This window comes from Balaenoptera musculus, chromosome 9 (genome assembly GCF_009873245.2).
Source record: "Balaenoptera musculus isolate JJ_BM4_2016_0621 chromosome 9, mBalMus1.pri.v3, whole genome shotgun sequence".
Lineage (NCBI taxonomy): Eukaryota > Metazoa > Chordata > Mammalia > Artiodactyla > Balaenopteridae > Balaenoptera > Balaenoptera musculus.
Genome location: NC_045793.1, coordinates 8,032,099 through 8,054,228, shown reverse-complemented (window position 1 = coordinate 8,054,228; position 22,130 = coordinate 8,032,099). Strand labels below are relative to the sequence as shown.

At 44.2% G+C, this 22,130-nt stretch overlaps 1 protein-coding gene across 2 annotated transcripts in view; it reads left to right on the top strand.

Moving 5' to 3' along the window:
* The window catches only part of CNTNAP2 (contactin associated protein 2), a 2,064,798-nt gene that overhangs the window by 1,897,974 nt on the left and 144,694 nt on the right, over positions 1-22,130 (top strand). For both annotated transcript variants that reach the window (XM_036864011.1, XM_036864010.1), the window contains exon 21: positions 435-568. In XM_036864011.1, the coding sequence (XP_036719906.1) occupies positions 435-568 (134 nt within the window). The remainder of the gene's footprint in view (positions 1-434; positions 569-22,130) is intronic.

Sequence of the window (22,130 nt, the reverse complement as noted above, 5' to 3'; positions counted from 1 at the left end):
CTTTTATATGCTGAGTGTCACACGTTGCCGATGGCATGAGACCATCCCAGCATCCTGCATTTATTTTTTATTTCACAGAGTATTTTGTGGGGCCTGTAGGCGTCTCCATGGTCCTATATCATGCGTGTTCTCATTCTGCCATCCCAGGTGCAATCCCGGCTTGGACTGTTTATACCATTTGCTGCTTCAACTTGGAGATGATGGTCACTGATGGCTTGTTGTTGGTAGATTGTCAACATGTGTGTGCCTGGTGCTGTGAGCCTTTATGGATTAGTGTGCCTCTGAGCTAGTGACTCAGAATTCAGAACGGCAGTGATATTGATGGACGTTGAAGCTGAGTTTAATGGAATTAGCCTCAAGGGGTGGGGGAAGTGACATTAAAATGAAATCTAGTGTGGAGAAATGACTGAGTTTCTTTTCTTTTCTCTATGTAGGAAGCTTACAGATCCGGTACAGCCTGGGTGGCACCAGGGAACCGTATAATATTGACGTGGACCACAGGAGCATGGCCAATGGGCAGCCCCACAGCGTTAATGTCACCCGTCACGAGAGGACCATCACTCTCAAGGTACACATTTGTTACTCATCAATCGGATGTGATACAGGGTTGCAATCTCTGTCCTCTGTCATGCTTAGCTATTGGTTTTGATTGGTTTTGTTTTGGGTGGTTAGGGCAGGTGGAAGAGATGCTTCTGATACTTTCTCCTACAAACTTCTAACCTGTGAAGTAGAAAGATATCCAGTTCCTATAGGAAGGGCAATGACGGAGTTGATGGAGAAGAGATTTCTTGGGAGAAGGTAGAATAAATGTTTACTCTGTGCGTTCTTTGTAGCTTTCCTGCTTGTAGCCCTGCACATCTATCAGTCTACTGCTTTTATCCATTGCAGCATCTTTTTTCTCCATGGTCTCAGATGTCTGAAGCTTATCACATTTCCCGGCAAAGGTTATTTTGGTTTATCTGACCTACTTCCTTCACGACTCCAATGCAATGTGAATAACTATTTTCTTTTCTTCTATGGATGCTTTGCCTTAAAAATCCTCAGTACACAAACCTTCCCCAGCATCTCAGACTCTGGTTGTAGGCTTTCCGTACACAAAGGGACAGTTTTATTGTGACACTCAAACTTTATTTCAGGTTCATGGAGTGTCCCTACCCCCGCGACCGATTTTTACAATGAAGAGACCAGCCTGGGAGACACCATGAATAAAACATGGCATGGGGAGGTCTCCCTGGGAGCTAAGGCAAAGATCAAGGCTGGAACTGTCACTGCATTCTCTAGAAGGAGTTCAAAATAGATACCTGTCAGGAAGAAGAACAGCAGGGGGACGCTGTTTTGTCAGTCAAGTGGAATGTCATTTGGCAGGGGTTCAGCAGCCTCTCCGACCTCATTCGGATTCGGATTCGGCTGGTAACTGTGGGAAGTTCAGGTTGCAAAGGAAAGGCATAAGCCCCGTCTCTTCGTGAGCACTGGTGGATGTCAAATTCATAACTTGATATGGACTTTACGCTTGGCCTTTAGCAGTAAATGCTAGAGAGCATTTTCAGGAGAGGCCTTTCCTAGGAAAATGACAACCTGCAGTTACAGCCTATTGCGCAATCAATCAAATGGGGCATAAATAAGGTTCTCTCAGAGTGATGGACAGTCGCTGAGTCTAGCGCAGTGCCTGTCACGTGTTAGGTGCTGCAAATTACTTACGGAGTAAACCACGCCCATCTTCCACCATAACTCAAGTTTGATTCAGAAAAGCCAGCAAGTCCAGGATTAGTATGGTGATTTATACCATTACAGGAAAGGGGTGGTTTTATACCATTTTATCAACATTGTGTTTACTGGCTTTTGATTAGAGGCATTCTCTTGTTTTAAAGTGCGCCGTCTGTCACCTCTCTTAAAGAAAGTGATTATCTTGCCATTTCACCATTGCAAAATAATATTAAAAGTTGAAAAGAGCTCAACAATCAGCTTCGAGGACAGTGTCAAGGAAGGGAGCTGTTTCAGCTGCGGAATTTTGCAAGGTTAATCTCACTCTCTCCAAGAAAACGCGTCGTGTGTCGGGACTGAGCCCTGTGGCTTGAGGAACCACATGCAGAGACGAGGGTGGGGTGAGTGGGAGAAGAGAGTCCAGGTGATAGGCTAAATAATTCCATTTCCTGGTGCATTTCCCCAGATGAGAGTCTGGAGTAAAGAAGGTCAAGAAGGCCTCCCTTCTGCCAAATTCCACCAACTGGGGAATCTTTGGAAGGAATCAGCAGCTCTTTAAGAACAAATATCAGCTTCATCAGAGCTGCTGTCTGCTACGGTAAATTAGAGATTACCCTGAAGAAGGGGAGACGGATGGACTATTTCAAGGCCTTGGGGCTCTTGAGGAAAGGCTGAGAAATCCGGACAGTGGAGGAGCCAGAGGCCTGCAGAGTCCAGGGGGCCGAAGCGGGGCTGAGGAGAATCGGCTTCTATTGCCCAGGGTTCTTCTAATCACAAAGGACAGAAAACCAGTTCAGAATTCATTTGTAGAGAAAATTCCTAGGCTAGGTTATAGAATTTAAGAAAGGAAAAACCAAAATTTTGAAAGAATCCAGGGGACCTGGAGGATTAAAACAAAGCCTAGGCCACGGCCGAGTGCCTCTCTCTCTCTCCCCCTCCCCCCTCCCTCCCTCCCCTTCTCCCCCCTCTCCCTCCCTCCCTCCCTCCCTCCCTCCGTCTTCTCTGCTTGCCCACCTGCCTCTGGAGGACTGGACGATTCCTCTCTCAGGTGGCTTCATCTTCCACACATCATGGGACACAGACACTGCAGTCGGCTCACATCTTCCCAGTTTTGCTGGGACCAGAAGCAAAGTCCTAGTTTCTCGGTTCTCATTTTAAAATCCGGAGAAGGTCTCTGATTGACCTGGCTGGGGTCACACTCTCACCCTATCGTGAGGAGAGGGGAACAATGACTGATAGCCCCTAATCAAACCTCATGATCAGCGTGGGGAATTGGGGAGAATCCTCCAAGGAACAGGACTACAGTTCCAGGAAAAGGAAACACGATGGGTATGAAAAACCTGGGCTGCGCAATGCCTTGAGGTAAAGGAGAAGAGAGAAGTGGGAAGCATTCTAAAAGGCATGGAACGAATTCGGCCATAGGAATTGTACCCAGGGCGCTGGAAAGCCCTGTCCCCCACCTCCTCCTTCTGTCATACAATGGGATGCAATTGCGCTGAGATTTCTGGACATGGTTAGAAAGCAGATGCCTCAACCCATTTGAATGCAGCCTGGAAAGACTTCATGGTCTGGGGTGCACTGGTCTTTGTCAGCCCGGCCTCTCCAGTCCAGCCCAGATGGAAAACAAAGGTAGACATGGTGGAGGAAGAAAAGATATGGTGCCTACTTTCAGACAAGCAGGTCGGGCCGACTCCCTGCTCCCATGACCTGCTTTCTTGCAGGCAGGGAAGACTGGAGAGTGCGGACCTAATTCCAAGGGCACCTTTAGAACTCCAAAAAAACACTCTAATTTTTTTTTCCTGGAAACAATCTACAAATCCATCTTGAGAACTTCTACAACCTCAAGAATGTATGGAGAAAGATATAATAAAATGTTAATCGTGATTATTTGTGTGTAAAGGGATTATAAATGGCTTCATTTCCTCTAGAGTTTTCTATATTTCCTCATTTTTTAATTACAAGTGTATGTTGCATTTTTATAATCGAACAAAAATGTAAAACACACATATATCCTCAACCCATTCTGATAGCCCCCAGTTACAATAAAATATAATGACAGGGCTTCCCTGGTGGCGCAGTGGTTGAGAATCTGCCTGCCGATGCAGGGGACACGGGTTCGAGCCCTGGTCTGGGAGGATCCCACATGCCGCAGAGTGACTGGGCCCGTGAGCCACAATTACTGAGCCTGCACTTCTGGAGCCTGTGCTCCGCAACAAGAGAGGCCGCGATAGTGAGAGGCCCGCGCACCGCGATGAAGAGTGGCCCCCGCTTGCCGCAACTGGAGAAAGCCCAAGCACAGAAACGAAGACCCAACACAACCAAAAAATAAATAAATAAATAAATAAAAATTAAATTCTAAAAAAAAATATATATATATAATGACAAATATATTTAAATAATTTCAAATTAAAATGTCCTTCTCATCAAAGAACAAAAATAAGGCTAACTCAAAGATGAGTTTAAAAGTGCTATGGAATGTCGACAGATGAATGGATAAAGAAGATGTGGCACATATATACAATGGAACATTACTCAGCCATAAAAAGGAACAAAACTGAGTTATTTGTAGTGAGGTGGATGGACCTAGAGTCTGTCATACAGAGTGAAGTAAGTCAGAAAGAGAAAAACAAATACCATATGCTAACACATATAAATGGAATCTAAAAAAATGGTATGATGAACCTAGTGGCAGGACAGGAATGAAGACGCAGACGTAGAGAATGGACTTGAGGACACGGCAGGGGAAGGGAGGCTGGGATGTAGTGAGAGAGTAGCACTGACATCTACACACTACCAAATGTAAAGTAGATAGCTAGTGGGAAGCTGCTGCATAGCACAGGGAGATCAGCTTGATGCTTTGTGACACCCTAGAGGGGTGGGATAGGGAGGGAGGGAGGCTCAAGAGGGAGGGGATAGGGGGATATATGTATACATATAGCTGATTCACGTTGTTGTACAGCAGAAACTAACACAACATTGTAAAGCAATTATACTCCAATAAAGATGTAAAAAAAAAAAGTGCTATGGAATGATGCCTTTGGAATTAAGGTAAAATTCTATACATTTATATATATGCAAACATCATATAACCTAGATGATGTTTGTCAGTGTTTACAGTGTTTTTAAAAGCAGGTTTGCTTTCCTAGCTGGGTTTGGCTAAAGCTAACATTAAATTAATTTGCATTCCTTGAGCACACACTGTCTGAAATGGTGCTGAGCACTTGAGGGAAATTGACCTTGGATGAAACATTCGCTGCCGAAAAACAAAGTGCCCAATGTCCACATAGAGAATGAAGAACCGACTCTCAGAGTTCTCAGATGCCAGCGCAAACCAGAGCCCAGGACAACCCTCAAGTTGCATCATTTATGGAAACTCACAGTTGCACCCGTGATAAAGCTAAAGGCTTAATGCCAAACGTAAAACAAACCCCGAGCAGGCAGAGAGCACCCAAAAAATACTGTGATGAAAAACTGTGCCAATTAACGTGCATCTAAGAACTGAACATCACCATTACAAGGAATAATTTCAAAGCCTTGTGTTACAAATCCTTTCTTCTTACTTTCCTTCCTGCCTGCCGTCCCTGGCTTCTCCCGTCCTCCTTCTTTCCTTCCTTTCGTCCCAACCACGTTGCACAGGGGATATAAGGTGGTTTACAGGGAGTACATAAAACAAAATTGAGAGTTAAAGTAAGTCACAAAAAGTAGGGCCTCAAGACAATGGGGAAATGGAATACGGTTACCCAGGTCAGAAGGTCTTACCCACTTGTATAAGTTTGGCTCGGAACTTCTTGGTGGCCAGAAGTCCACAACCCATAAGCATAAAATATACCAGTTCTTCTAGGGAAATGGAATTTTTCTTACTCTATCATTCTTTCCTTTTTTTTATCTACCATGGATTCTATTTACTGGCATAGCAAGCTGCCCGTAGCACGATCCACTTGGCAACATCACATGCATGATGGTAGCTCACGTTTATTGATGCTGTTGTCCAGGCACTGTGCTAGCACTTGTCACACATTTTCTCATTGAGTCTTCACAAGAGGCTTACGAGGAATGCACCATTAGCATCCCCGTTTTAGAGATGTGGAAACTGACACTCAGAGTGTGATGTAGCTCACCCCAAATCAGGAAGCAGTGAGTAGCAAAAGCCTAGATGAACCTAGGTCTACCACACTGAAGTTTACACATGCTCTTAGCTGAATCACTTAGTAGAGAGATGTCTGGGAGGGTGACCATCAGATGTTGGAAGTGGATGCCTCTGGCCAGTTAGAAATTGAGTGATGTTGTTGAAGTTATAAAATAGTTCAAAAATATGCAAAAGTACAGAGAATAGTAAAACATACACCTATGGACCCACCATCCAAACATTAAAAATTTTGGCATTTTGCTATATTTCTTCAGAGTTTTAAACATGCAGTGATAGTTTGAAGGCCCTTCATCCTCCTTGTTACATAGTGGGTACCGAGAGAGGTGGTACACAGGGCCTTCACCAGCGTTTCTGCAACAAATGTGTTTTTCACAAACCTGCTTGATGTAGCATTTCCTTGGGAAAGTCAAGTATAACTTAAAAATGGATTTCAGCCCAAACAGTTCTGCAGGCAGTGGGGTAGAACAGGGTGATGGGAGATGAAGGGGACAAGGGCTGAGCTGATACAACTTTCTGATATTCTCACCTGATCCAAGGATAAAATTAGCTCAAAAAATGAATTAAGTACCTGTTCCTTGAATAACTGTCAAATATTTAGGGGTTTTATGGAAGTTATACAATGGAGGGTTCAGGGATATAGTCTCTGGCACAGATACTCCTAATCCATTTTCTCTAAAAATCAAATGAACAGATGGTAAAGATGTATCATTTTGGCTTTCATCTAACTGGAGGGCCAGTTCAGTCCTTGCCAAGAAGAAGCTAACAGATTTCCTGCAAGTAAAATAAGGACTTTCTTAAATAATTCCAAGTCCTCAGAAACAAATGATGATCAGGTCCCCACATTTTTATAGCACAAAGAGCATGACTTCAATTGTTTTCATCAGGAATTTTCAAAACAAATGTTCCTCAGAGTCGGTGAATTACATCTCTTAAAATAAAGACGATAATTTCTTACCTGCTATTAATCAGAATTTCAACCGAATTGTATAACAGCAGTTGCATCAATTGCTAATTGAGCTGTATACTGAATATGAATCCTAAAAATGGTCAGAGGAAAGTGTTACCAACAATAGCAGCAAACGGTGAATGCTAAAGGCCAGGAATATAGAAAAAGACTAGGATAACACTAGGATAACACCAGGTGCTGTAACAACCCTAAAATGTCAGTGGCTAAACCCAGTGAAAGTCTGCCTTATATCAGCTATATTTTTTAAAAAGGAAAGTCCTGTGTTCTGTAACAGTGATGAAATCATGCTGGGTAGACGCTCTGAGGACGTCCTGCTGCCGCCCTTGGCCGTGGGAGTAGTTTCTTGAATAGGCCAAATTCCTGTCCATTATTTGCATGGCTCTCCATGGCTCTCCTCTGAACTGAAAGTTGGCGATAATGCATTCCTTGAAGCCGTGCAGCTTCCAGGGACCGTTTCCTGCAGGTGTCAATTACACTGAGGGTTGTTTTCTACTCACAGGCCTTTGTAGACCAGACCCGCAGCTTCCTTGCCAGTGCAGTTCCTTCAGGGCCTGAGTTGGCTTCTGATCTCTCTGCTTCCGGTCAGATTCATGTACCAGTAGATACGCCCTGCATTCTTCCCGAGACGTGGCTCCTGGGCCGACATAATCATTTGCTTCCAAGGACCCTTGCCTCTCTCTCAAGGTCATGGCAGCTACCTCGAGGCCATCTGAGACAAGAACCTTAGGTGGTTGTGGTGGGGTAAATACTCTTAATTTTAACCTCCTGCATGGCGCTGAGCCAGTTTGCTGAGCTGAAAATCTTCATGTGCCTTCGTTGGTCAAAGCTTTTTACAGTTTTATTTCTTACTCTCTGGTGTGAGGCTCTAAAGTTTTGGACTTTTCTCTATTCCCTTTCACTGATGTTTGGAAACTGGCCAATTCTTTTCTGAACTCATCTCTTCCTTGATATAGGCAGCAGGAAACCACTGATATCCGTGGCCATTCTGGCTCTTTTGAAGCACTTTCCCTGAAGCCACAGGTCATAGGCACTTAGTCTGCCTTCCAGGTTATGTGCGGTGACAGATTTACAAAACATTTGCTTGTATACCATTACTGTCTGTCTTTCCAGCCTCTAATATCCATACCACAGGACCAATGCTACAAATTTTAGGTTTCTCTTATGGCAGTACTCTGCTTCAAGATACTCATGTTCATTGGGGCTACATTAGCTACTATAACAAAAAAGAAGTTTATAGATTGTGATGATGTTTTCATGGGTATATACTTAACTCCAGACTCATCAAGTTGAATACATTAATTAGGTACAGTTATTTGTAGGTCAAAAATAAATAAAATAGATTGCAACAACAATAAAAAACTGTTGGAGGAATTTTATTAGCAGTAAAATGAAAAGTGATTCGATTATGGACTTACAGGGCAGCTATATATGTTAATTGACATGAAACATTGATGGGCAGGGTGGCACCACTTTTTGTATGTGGAGAAATGTTCAATTGTAAGGTGTTTCAAGTAACCGCCTCAAGCCAGGAGAAATTCTGTCTGTACTGGAAGGGCCTGAATAATCATGTTATGTGGTGCTCAAAATACTTGCATACGTATCCTCGTTTGACGTGCTCAACCTTACGAGTTGGGAACAGCAGGTACTATTAGCCCATTAAACAGCTGAGAAAACAGAGATTGAGGATGTCCAGGTGACTAATAAGGTCCCAGGGCTCACGAGAGGCAGACTCCTATCTAGAACCCATATAACCGGACCCCTCCTTCCGGGGCTGGTCACTGCTCACCCCATCGCCTCTTTGTCGCCTTTGAGAGCCACCAAGAGACCCAGGCTCACCCCTGCCAGTTTGCCTTATAGACTTTTGAAAATTCTTAAGGGTTTTAAATAAAAGTAAGTCTTTTGGAGGGGTTAGTGTTTGAAGTCGATTAGGGTAGCAGTGGGAGATAGTAGCATGCTTGTCTGATAAACTCTTTTGACCTGTGTTGTGTTTAGAGACAGGAAAGTGCAGAGAGCAACCTAGGAGGTGATAAGATAGCCTTCCACGTGGCTCAGAGAATGCCACCTGCAGCTGGGAGGTGAAACGTCTACGCTAAAGGCTCTAGGAAAAGAGGTTGATAGAGCAAGCTTTTTAAAAATTGCTGGATTTGCTTATAAAGATGATTTGGTTTAAATGGCTTTTCTCAAGAATATTAACAAAGATTCCAGGAATCCCACCTCAACCCAACACAGGAAAATCCTGTGAAGGCAATAATAATAACACTAATAAAGTAGTGGTAGTAGTAGTAGTAAAAGCAATCAATATTTCTTGAGTGTACTATGCACCAGTCTCTGTCTTAGTGCTTTACAGACTGTACTTTATGCAGATCACGCTCCTGTGAGATAAATACCATTATTCCCATTTTACAGATGATGAAACAGAGACACAGAGAGGTCAGTAAGGGGTAGAGCTGAGGAACAAACCCAGGTCTGTCTGATTCCCAAGCCCAGACTCTAAACACTGTGATTTAACTGGTATTTAAATTGACCATGAATTAGGTGGTCTGGTCAGAGGCCATAGAGGACCCTTCCTCAAATACATCCACCTACGTCAGAAAACTGACTCAGCACAATTTCTACAAAGTGTTGTTAGATAACAAATGAAAGGTGTAGAAAAGTGCATGCAATATGACCTCAGTGTTAAAAAAACTAGTGACATAGAGCCTTTAAAACAAACCATGAGTAGCGTGTATGTTAAACAAGAAACAAATATATAGCCTACTGCAGTTTATGAAAAGGTATATTCATTTTTTTGAAATACCAAATTACATGTTAGCCTCCTTAGAAAAAAATAACTGTATATAATGGAGGGAAAACACTTTTTTTAAAAAGAAAAGCCCTATTCAGATTTGCTGGAGGTCATAAAATCGCAACTTTTCTAAGTGAAAAAAGAAGTAAGCAGTCCAACTTTCAGGCCAGTGTTTGTGCCACATAAAAGAGTTCCACATCAGTTTTCCTGGAAGCATGGACATAACCTCTGGTCCTTCCATCTGCGCATCCTTCTTCCCTGTGCTGGCATGGGGCCTGGCCTGAAATTAGAAGCTGAGGCTCAGATGAGTTATTTAAAAATGTGGGCCTTTATTACCCTTGAACTTTCTGCCAATAATGAACAATACTAAAAAGTGTATAGCTGTAAACACAACTGAAAATTTTAATATCAGAGGTTGTTCAAGCCTTTATTTAAAAAAATAACACTGTTTGGAAGCATTAAATCTTTTTAGGGATGTCAGAACAAATAAAGGAAGTTGACCTCACTAGTCTAAGGTCCTGCTCTGAGATTACATTTACTGTAACATCTTCCCTTTGGCTAATTTAGTGTTTCTCTCCTCTGGAAGATGAGCTCACAGCCTTGGTTGTGCGTTACAAGCAGGCTTGACAGAAGGGCGGTGATTGCGGGAACAGTGATGAGCCCTTTGATGTCTCTAATCCTTCCCTCCCGGGAGCACTCGGACCCACGCACTGGCTCTCTCTCTGGGTTCTCAGCAAGCGTATTACTGCTTCTCTTCCTGCGTTCGTGGAAGACCGACTCAGATGTTTACTTATGCGGAGGGCATAGGTCAATGTTTTACTCGTTTCTCATATCATTACAATGGTTTAATTCCACAGAAGTTACCTGGGAAGAGAAGAAACAGGGATGTGTCTACTGAAAACTTGCCCATTAATTTGGTCTGCACATGTGTCAGTTTGTTTTGTTTTGTTTTCAGTATTTCCATGTATCCAGAGAAGCCTATTCATAATCGAGACACACATCAGAAACCTCATGACCTCATTAGCTTTGTGTCATTTGGTTTTAGATTGGGCTTTGGGTCCTTGGCCCATGGTAGAGTATTTTAGCAAATTTTCCTTATTTATTTCTGAACAGAAAGTAGGACTGTTTGGTGAAGTGTCTCCAAAAAAGAGAAACAAGATACACAACCATCAGTGCCGAGGATTCCTCCCCCTGCCTCCGTGTGTTCAAACTGACCTGCAGCTTTAAACTGAGACCAGCTCTATACTTAGTGGTCTGGGCACCCACTATGTAAGGTCTCAGTTCTGAGGTGTGCAGTGGAGATGTGTGACAAAAGGTTCTCAAGATGATTCTGGGATGTTCCATTAACAGTGCATTTTTTTAAATATTAAAACCATATGATGATCACGAAGAATTTAACACTGTGACATGTAATTGACATCCATCTCTTATCCTTGTCCGCCACTCAGCCCACGGCATGATGGGAAATTCCGAACAGAAACCATTCCTTAAGCCTGACTTGGGTAAAATCAGGGGGTCATCAATGCCATCCCATACGGCTGCTTATGAAGTGCAATTAAAATTAACTCAACTTCATTGAGTATACATTGAGGAGAACAAATATATGCTGTGTACCTATTACATGAAAGAAATCCAGGTAGACAATGATGAGTTGGTGGGGCAGGAGGAATGAATGAAATGTATCCTTTACCCTCAAGGAGTTTATATTCTGGGAGGAGAGAAAAGCTGTATACACACTCGATACACATTTCTTCAGATAGTAGAGGCTCATTCCACCTAATTCTCCTCAGCAAGAGACTTAACAAGTTGGTCTCCCAATCAGCGTATAAATAATAGACTAGGGATCTAGCAGAAGAGAGTATTATGGGTCTTGGCTGGTAATAAGGCTATAGCATATGAAGCAAGATTTCCCTTTGAGGATGGTCTGAGTCTAAACGGAGACCCCCATGGATTGGGATTGTTGTTACTAAGTTGTTACTAAGACATACATTTTTAAACATCCTTATTGACAGATTCCTCCACTTCCTAACTCTGTGTTCTCTGACAAGTTACTGAACGCTCTGTTTACGTATTTGTAGAATGAGAATAAGGCCACCTATTTTAATGGGGCGTGTGTGTATGTTAAATGAAAATTTACATGAAAATATCTAGCATCTTCTATGGCCCAATAATTGCTACTTCCCTTCCTTCCTTCCCAAGTCCCTTCTCTTTCTTAAAAGCAAAAAGTAAGAGGGCAGCTGTTAGGTCATTATCAGCAGGGCCTTCAGAACCAAGGTTCCTGTTTGATCCATTTGCAGTTCAACCCAGGGAGCAAGTCCTCAGCACCTTGTACATTCACAGCGGGCAGCGTGGCTGGTGCCTTCAGAAGCCACAGTCCAACAGAAGAGACCCATCAGTCACACGGACATGAACCAGGGGCCAACTGAAGTATGGACCCATGCTGAGGAAGCACAGAAAAGGGGGGGAAATTAATCATCCTGGGGGTGGGAGAAATGGATCAGAGAAGAGACTGAGGAAGGCATTTGAGCTGTGCCTTAATGTTTGCATGAGGGGCGGGAGGACCACATTACCAGACTTATTTTTTACCACAGGGATCCAATATTTGCTCTTCTGCAATCCAAAAAAATTACAGAGGGGGACTGAAGAAAAAATAAGTTTAACCCATCAAACTCATCTGATCTGAAACAGAAAAAGACTCATAATGAATATGTCAACACTTCCAAGTTTTTCATTTCTTTTCTAAAGCAATTTCATCTGCAAAAGAATTATGCACTCTAAGGCTAGACAGGACCTCCATTCCAACGCTCCAGAAAAATGTGTTTACTTAGCTTTACATTTCTTACAGCTCAGTGGGAAAACAGTTGCAATGCAATTTCTGATCCAGTTTAGGGTTTGAGATGTCAGTTCTCTCTTTTCTCCTCAAGAATGCAGCCAAAGCTGTTGGAGCATTCATTTTTTTCCCCCAAGCACATTAAGTCCATAAATCATCTCTCAAGAAAGAAGGTAAGGTTCCCGGATTTCTATTTCGTCTAGCATGAAAACTAAAGTCAAGTCGGTGAGGCATTATATCGTTATATCCATCTGCAGTGCACTAAAATCACTCTCAAAGATGGTAATTCTCAAAGCAATTTGGTAATTCTCAAAGCAATTTGGTAACACAATAGGCAGAGCGGTGTTTGCCATGCACAGGTAGCTGAAAGCAGGTTCCTATCTCACATAAATGTATCTCCTCTCTGAAAAATAAATGTATCTCCACATGCAGTCTGAGGTTCTGAAGGGTTACACGCTGCCCTTTTACTCAGTGAAGGGAAAAGTCAGCACAGGGACTGAGTGTGAGGATTTTGATGGACCGAGTGCCCTGGAGCGGGTCCTGAGCTAGTGCTACGATGCCCTCTAGTGGTCATTAGCCGGAACCAGTGCTGAGCGTGGGGAAGGGAAAACTTCCATATGAAACTAGCTCAGGTGAGGCTTCTACAAACGCTCATCTAATGCAGAGTCAGGAGTTGTAATGTGCGTCATTTGCATCTAATGTGAAATGCTGGGATGGCCATGGGGCTTGGCGTTGCTTATATAAATGGGAGCTTGATGTCACGTTCAAAGGTACAGCCCAGGGATTTCATTCCCACCTGTGCTTCTCACAGCTCTGTCCCCGAGCCCTGGGCACTGGAGAGCCTGAAGAAATGTTTGCTGAGTGACTGGATAAATGAATGAATCACATTTATAAATAATGGATTCTGAGCACACGTGCTGCATTTGAGAGTACAAAGATTCTTTCTGTTTCCTAAGGTGCATTTGATTTGCATTCTTCCCTGTCATGGCTAGTGACCTAAAAGAATTAGCCCTACCCTAACATCGTTGAGATGAGGAGATGTGATCTGAATGCTGGAGGGGATGGTAATAAAAAACTTCATGGGTAGAAGCGAGGGTCTGAGCTGGTAGTTCAACAGTGGAGATGGCGCAAGAGCATCAAAAAGGAAGTGAAAGTAAAAGCAAATAAAGCCACTGAGTAAATACTGCCGCTCCCGCCAGCATCCCTCCCGATATTGTCACCCAGGCCACCAGCAGAAGTTAAACTGGAGAATAGGCAGAAATGAGCCCTCTCTACCCCTGTGAGGGTGACATCGGGATCTGGATTATCGACCCACAGCCTCTGCCTTTGCTTGTGTGCTTAAGCCCCACAACCGAACACCACAAATGCACAGTGGTGCCAGCGGCGAAGTAACTGACAGGCTTCTGTAGCCTCTGACCTCCGATGTTGAAGTCACCTGCGAAAACCCGTCCTGCAGCCAGAGATAGATGCAGACAGCCAGGGTCATGTAAATCAGAAGATCCCTAAAACGAGAGGTAGCAAGATGGGGGCCAGGAGGACACCAGGCAGAGGCGATGCCGGCCTGTCCCTGCCCTCCACTCATTGCCAGGAGTACTTTGTGCAGCTGCCGTGGACATCTTGCCAGCCTAGCTTTGCAACAGCACAGGATCCAGGCAGACACAGTAGAGTAGCTCAGACTCTACAGGCGCACAGACCTCTGGGCTGTACCTCTCGGAAGCTATGTGTCCCTTTAGGCAACATAACTTACTCCCAGGGCCTCGGTTTCCTCAACTGTAAAATGGGGTGAATGAGAGTCTGTGCCCACAGGGTTGTTTGCAGATTCAGTGAAATAATATGTGTAAAGTACCTAAGGTGGGATCTGACCTGGAGTTGACTTTCAAGAAATGTTAGCTGCTACCCTGATGATGATGTTGATAATATGGAAGAGGGGGAAGAAGAGGATCAAACTTTGGGGGGATATGCTTTGCACATTTCCTCCTTCTCCCAAATCCTTTCAGCTACATATTCTTTCTTCCCAAGATCGTCAAGGGAACCCAGGCAAGAACCGAACCTTCTCTAGAAGATTGATTAATTAAGAGCTGGGACTTGGGCAGAGTACAGAGTGGGTCTGGGGTCAGCATGAGGTTCAAGATCCACAGTCTCACCCAAGCCTTTCCTGGAGTAGATTTGAATACAGGCTCCAAGTCCAAAGCTACATCTAACAGGCTTCCAGGCCGAGAATTATCTTGGTCCATTTTATTATAGCTTTAACACGCACGCACACACGCACGCACGGCTGCGTCACAGGAGAAGTGAATGCTCTCCTTAGGTTTCTTACCTCATTTCCTCTAGTCTTTCCTATTTCCCCTTCTTCACCACCTCTACTAAATTCTTCCACCCCTCCCCACATTCCACTTCTTGGAACAGGCTCCAAACAGGGCCTTAAAAAACTACACTGTTTCCAGGGAGCAGAGCCTTACTGCTTTCTGTAAAGCCAGCAGAACTGGTCATCATTCGAGTTGTTAGACCCCACATTCACCCCACATTCTGAAGTCACTCTGTGTTTAATGATTTTCTTGATACACCTTTATACTCTTTCACCTGGAACAGAATTTAAAGGATGTGGATATCAGTCCTCTGATGATTGCCAATTTTTAGACTCCATCCTGAATATTGTTATTGCTGCCAAAACCTACTGGCAAAGTAATATCAATAGAGCCTCTGTACAAAAAAGAATGTGCTTGCTGAGTTTTCTTAATATCAAGGACTTTAACTATATTACAGTTGAAATCAATAGAAATGTAACCTTTTCAACCACATAAAATGAGTTCATTTTTTTTATTAGTCTTTTTCTGCCATTACAGTGTCATGATTGCAGGAGGAATGAGGTCAACCTAAGCTTTAATGAAAGACTATTCAGGAAACAAACTCAAATTCATTTAAATACTGAAGCCAGTGCCTTAAAAAGATCAATAAAGTAAAAGCACCTGGGGTCGCTTTACTTAAACTCCCCACGTATAAGAATCATTCCACAAGCACGATGTGAGCAAACCTTTAAACCTAGAAGACCAGCCAATAAAGAAGGAAATGCTGTTTCATTAAATAGGTTTAGAACCGTAAAGCCCTTATCCTTAGTCTGATTAGACATCAGCATTTAAATTTTCTCTCCATATTTTAAACATCATCTGGAGAAGAATCACTGATCAGTGAATTTACTGAGGAAAGTCATTAGCTTTTAGGGTTAGGGGTGTGACAGCAATAGAAATCGCAGGTTCATTTCTTTAAAAATAACAAACTCCGGATTGTGCTCTAATGACCAGGAGCCTTAGAATTGCAGGGAGCCCGGAAATGTTCTTTCTAACAACACAGCCTGGTGTCCTGCACATAGTTATGTGTATTAAATTGAATAGCTACCGCTGAGTCCGTGGACCTGGGTCAGACACAAACCTCTTGGTGCCTCAGTTTCCCCAGAGCTGAGTATGACAAGATCTTTCTCTACCTCCTTCCCTAGATACGAAAACAAAGATGATTGTCACAAACCTCTTCCAGTTCTTCTCTATAAACAACAATGTAAATTGCAAACTTTAGTCATAATATTTGCTTAGAATAATTTTAGAATTGGAATGGTCTTCATGGGCCATTGAATCCAACCTCTGACCCAACTTAGAATCATCACCAGTCCCTCCTGACATCACCGGATATGAGAAACATGCTATTCTTCTTTTTTTTTCTTTTATTGAAGTATAGTTGATTTACAGTGTTGTGTTAGTTTTTGGTGGACATCAAAGTGATTCAGTTATACATACATACATATATATATATATATATATATTCTTTTCCAGATTATTTTCCATGATAGGTTATTACAAGTTATTGAATATAGTTCCCTGTGCTATGCAGTAGGACCTCGCTGATTATCTATTTTATATATAGTAGTCTGTGTATCTACTAATCCCAAACTCCTAATTTATCCCTCCCCCACTGAAATGTAGTGGGATGTTCCCAGCTGGGGACATCTGCTCGGCGCATCTTCAGCTTTGCTCCACAAGGTGGCTGGAAGGCAGAATCGCTCGAAAGTCTTTGTGTGGCGTTAGGAGGTATGAGGAGTCCTGTCATTTACTAACGTGCCTAGAAGGTGATATGGCCAGAGGGGGAATTTGAGGCTTATGCCAAGGTCTCCCTCTTCCCGCAGGGAAGCTCCCTGAGCAGTCAGGTCACCCCGGGACAGTCACCCGCCTGTGCCCAGGTGGCCTAGGGGCTGGACAGGTGTGGCCTTCTCAGGCGTGCACGCCGGCAGATGCCTGACGCAGCCAACGTGCTCACCCCGCAGATTTGTCTGATCGTGTTCTTCAGTGAGGGGCTCATCCTCAAAGAAAGTCCTCGTATCTGGACCAGTCACAGCCGGGGCCCCCGTGGAGAACTTGACAGTCAGAGCGGCCACACCCACCTCCACACTGGCCGTCCCAGCCTCAGCAGACAAGCGACCGCCCAGCAGTACCATCCCACACACCAGCCTGCGATGGTTTCCCTGTCCGTAGGCAGCTGGTTCTAACACATCGTGTTTACTGATGGCTTTGTTAAAACTTCCCCCCCAAAAACTCACCCAGGAATTTGCCAGGAACCAAATTTAAACAACCAATCCCTGAAAACACGTGCTGGACAAACCAAGATGACAGATGCCAATAAAGACTGAAACAGAATGGGCCCCAATCATATTTGTCATGTTGACATGGTTTCTCATAACTGTTCTCCCTCATAGTTCTTTATTCTTTTCATTTAATTAATGGAAGATTTAGCCATCACATTGTATAATTTTAGCAACATTATGCTTGTTAATACCTGTTTTCAGAATTGACCTTCCCTAATTTTATTTTATTTCTCTTCTTTGTCTTCCTCCTCCCTTTTTCCATCCATTGATTTGTTTTTCCTTATTCCCGGAAAGTCGTTTTACAGTCTATCAAAATGTGTTTTGCATTGAGATTTTCAGGAAAATATGCCACATGAAATGACTTAATTGATGCTGTGTTAACTATTATCTAAACCACCCACTACACTAGGTGTAGTTATTAAATTTGACGGCTATTAAAGTGATTTTAAACGTAAAAGCATATAAAAATCATAAGCTATTCTCACACTACATCTCTAAGGAGGAAATCAGAAGTATAATTACTAGATGCCGGTTCCAATGTTGATTTTTAATGCTTTATCATCATCTTCTGAATGCTCATGTACAAGTCAAAAGACAAACCTGAAAACCCTAAATATGCTCTGACCAGATTCTTTGAAAAAGTTATACAGCATTTGGGCCCTTCCTGCTATAAACGTCTTCAAAATTAACTTTATTTTAAAAATGCTATATCAGCTATGAAACGAGAATTTCTCCTCTCATCCTTTGATATTTATAAATATTACAGGGATTTATTGATAAAAAAAATCAGTTTGTTCTTTTTAAAATACTTTATGCTTTAAATAGTATTCAGTGTTTTTCCAGTAGGTGGAGTATTAGACTAGGGAAAGTGGATTAACATTCGAAAGCTAATTTTTTTTCTTTTTACTGTTTTGAGAAATTTTTTATATAAAACATAAATCACCTAATGGGCTCACTAATTCTTTTAATTGCATCAATACCACAGGATTTCAATTGCACTAGACCTTATGAGGCAAAATATGTTGTACTGATTATGTTTCCATAATAAAGATGGCATGATGACAATAGTAATAAGTACTTATAATAACTCTCATTTTAAAATTGCTTATCAAGTCATAAATGAAAACTCCTGACATCTCTGAAAGAGAAATTATGTGCATGTACAGGAAAGAAAGATGTGTCTCTTAAATCCTTTATTTCTCAGACCTTAACCATTTCTGGAAAAGAGCATTCCTTGTGAGTTTAATATTGGTTCAAGGCCGACCCTGCCACTTGCAGTCTGTGACCTGGGGCAGGCCACTTACTCTCCTGGCACCCTGCTTTCTCCTCTACATTTGTGGGCAAAAGGTGATAAGCTAGCTCTTTCTACGGCCCCTACCTGCTTGAATATCCCTGATGAATCTGTCTGTTTTGTAAACATTTTCTCAGGGTGAATGTTGGGAGCACATTTGCTGAGATGTGCGAATGCGTATGGCAAGAGACAGCTCTTGGTCCATGGCCTGTGTCTCAGAACTGAAAGTGAGAAAACTCTGCCTGGGCTACGGGGCAGTGACTCTCCTTCCCGCGCTCCGTCCTTCACTAGGATTGGCTGCAGGGGAACAGTGTGCTGATGGAACACTTCACAAGGTGATGCCCTGGACCTGAGTCTTAGCAGAAGGTTCTGCTCAAAGCCCCAGGCACCTGGGAAAATACTACTCCTTAGGGCCAGAGTAGCAAAACATTTTCAATCAGAGAAACCGTTAAGTATTTCCTGGTTCAACCTCCTTGTTGTACAAATGAGGAAACAGGTCCAGGGAATCTTCGTGAAGTGTCCCCACCCAGCTGTTCAGTGGCAGAGCCAGGACCAGTCTCCTGGCCCGTCCTCGCTCCCCCGGACCACCCTCCTGTCCTACGCTGGAAGTCCAGCCGAGTTCCCTAGTGACCCTGGCACGGACAGCAAGACTCAGTCCTTCCCACCCTCCAAGGAAGAGAAACGAGGTCCTGTCAAAGCAGGTCTTCTGAGGGTGAACAGAAGAAACAATCGCCACTTTTCCTCCTTTTTGCATTTCCTTGGGCAGGTGATTTAGATTTGAAGAGAGCCTCCAGTTCCCGTTTGCAAGGTGTTCTCCATCCTCGAAAGGCTGGGGGTCCGTGGATTCAGCTGGATCTTTCCTAGATGTGGAAGCGAAGTCTCCTCTCCTTGGTCTTAGAGTAGAAGGACCCCAGACCCAGGCGCAGGCTGAGGAGAAGGGGGCTGAGGAGGTGAATGCATCTGCTTTGGTTCTAGGCTACGCCACCTCTAGCCTTGCTGAAAGTTCATTCATTAAATGGAAGTCCCCCACGTGGTTGAGTCCAGCTCATCAGGGGACTGCAAGGAAGCTTGGGGCCAGTAATAAAGTGAGTGGGTTAGATAACATCCCCAGAACAAGAGCTAATTCAATCATTGTGTTTGGTGACAGGAGAGCAGAAGAGCTTGCCAGGCAACGGACACAGCAAAAAGGGAGCCCTGGAACGTGTTCCAGAGAACATAGTGGTCCAAGGGCTGAAAGATGTTGAGTAGGGTCAGAGCAGAGGGGCAGGGGGGAGCAGAGATCAATGCCCTTTCCTCATCCAGGAAGATGGCGCCTTCCCCTCTGATCGCCTCAGGGGCATTTCATCCGTCCTGAAGCAGCAAAGGCTCCCTGGCTGGTCCACCTGCAGGTGACTATTCCTTCACAGAGGGGCACCAGGTAGCCCGTTCAGGCACCTCTTTACAGGTGTGCACCGCTCTCCTGAGAATGAAAGTTTGACAATTTCTAGTTTATTTCATGGTTCTGTTACAGGGGAGAGTGTTTCTTGGCCTCTTCCTTCTCTTTCCATGTCTATAAAACAGCAGGGCTCCTAAGCAGTTTAGGCCAAAACCAAAATAAGGTAGATGTCACCGTGACCTCCCCGATGGCCCCCTGCCATCGGCATCCTTGGTTGCCCTTGGAATTGGAGGGATAAGCCTGTGTCCTGGTGGTCCAGGCGGGAGGAGGCTGGTGTGCTGGCCTCCACAGTGATGCACTTGTGCTTCCCAGCCGTGTGGTCCCAGGAATGGGTTATGATGGACTCACAGCTCCCAGAGAAGCAGGGTCTCCCAGAGCATAAAGACTCAGATCCCAGCCTAGCCGTCAGTCAGTGTCCTTCCAGGATGGAGTCTTCCAGGATGGAGTCAGGCTGGCTCACCCAAGCCCGACGGCCGTAACATTCTCTGCGGGCTTCAGTCAGGTGGATCGTCCCTAGAGCTCTTCTCCTCTAAGAGCAGAAGTTCCAGTGGAAATAGAACCTTGGTTTTCCATATCCTAAATACACACACACACACACACACACACACACACACACACAACACCAACATGGCTCATTCAATAAATGTTAAGTGAGCATCTAAGATGATACAGACCCATTTCATGTGGGTAATAAATGGACCAGGAGATTTACTAGATAATCTCACGGAAAAGGAAGAGCCAGAAGTGCAGAGGTGAGGTGCCATCCCCTGGGCTCCGATGCCCGGTGTCTTTCCTCTGCCTGCCTAGCCCACAGCTCGAGGTTTCACAAGCGTGTGCGCCGCGGGCCCTGTGTCTGGGAGAGCGAGAGGTGGATGGGGTGGGCCCCTGTCCTCGCAGAGTCACTGTCGAGGCAGGGGACCCTGTAACGGGTGGCAGACCCACACGAACTCTACTTTTCAGTCTCCCGCTCGCGTCTGTGTTTCTCCTGTGTCCTCTCCATGAAGGAGAACAAAGCGACCTGGAGTCAGGAAGGGGTGGAAAACATTTACATGGGTTTCCCCTTGATGCTGGGGTCAGTCTTGCTCTTTCCCGTTCTCAGTTGTGAATGGTCTGGGGCTTGCGGGACCCCCATCTGCAGACCTGCAAATGGGATGGAGAATAAGGTGGGAGAGAAAGATACAGCCTCTGCTCTTAAACTCTCTCTCCTGTAAAGTCCATCGGGGTTTCCGGCTAGAAGGGATGGATTGAGACAGGTAACAGGGAGACTAGCTGATAGTTGTTTCTCATCCCTCTTTTCTGTTCACACTGGCCTCTACCCGTGTTTAAACTTGGAGCAAAACATCCATCAGGATGGTTTGTTCTGAATTCAATATTGCTAAGCTGATTCCAAGTATTACCCAGAATTAGGGATTAGGAGAAGAGGCAAGAAATCCCGGGCCCTTGTCCGGAGCCCCGGAAATGTGTCCTCGGGGCAGTGTATCATGACCCTTCGTCTCCAGACATGGGGCTGGGCCCTCGGATGGTGAGAAGTGACCACGCTGCCTCAGTCTTTCTTCCCTCCTCCTTCCCTGCCTCCTCCAATTCATCCCCAAAACCTAAACAGGCTGAGGAAATCCCTTCAAACTCTGCCAACACAAACTGTGGCTTAAAATGGAAATGAACTGAAATCACAAAATACCTGAACGACATTAAAGCTCTGAACTCAGCGTGTGAGATGCGAGGCCCAGGCTGAGTCAGAACGATGGTAAATGTCGAACAAATGAGTGTCCCTTTAAGGTGTCCTGGGGCACATGGTGTCACAGTCTTTAATTTTAATGAGGCTCTATTACACAATCTCTTATTGCCGCTTAACTGCCGGTGAAATGACCACCAGCTAAATGTACAGCAAAATAGCTCATGTGGACCCCAAAGAAATTACCTTGAAATTATTGCACTTGACCATGACAGATGCACCAGGATTCGTTGGAAGAGTGGCATGGCAGCCACCTGGTAATATACGTGAAACAGTATAATGTGACGCGTCCTGAGGCTTTGCGGGTTGAGCTGTACTTGCCTAATCTGATTTAATGCATTTTCTCCTTTAAATGTAAATACTTAAAACACAGCTGATCTCTCCCTTGGTTGAACCAGTGGGGCTGGCTCAGGAGACTGTCCCTTTCAGCCTAACATTGTCTTTGTGGCTGGGTGTAGCTGGGTTGGAATGTCAATTCTGCCACATACTCCTTTTCTGAGTTTGGATGCTTTTTGTAATATCAAAGCAAAGGACACTATGCAATACCTATTACATGACTTAAGATGTGAAAAGCCTGGCACAAAGCCTTGCACACAGTAGTGGCTCAATACGTGC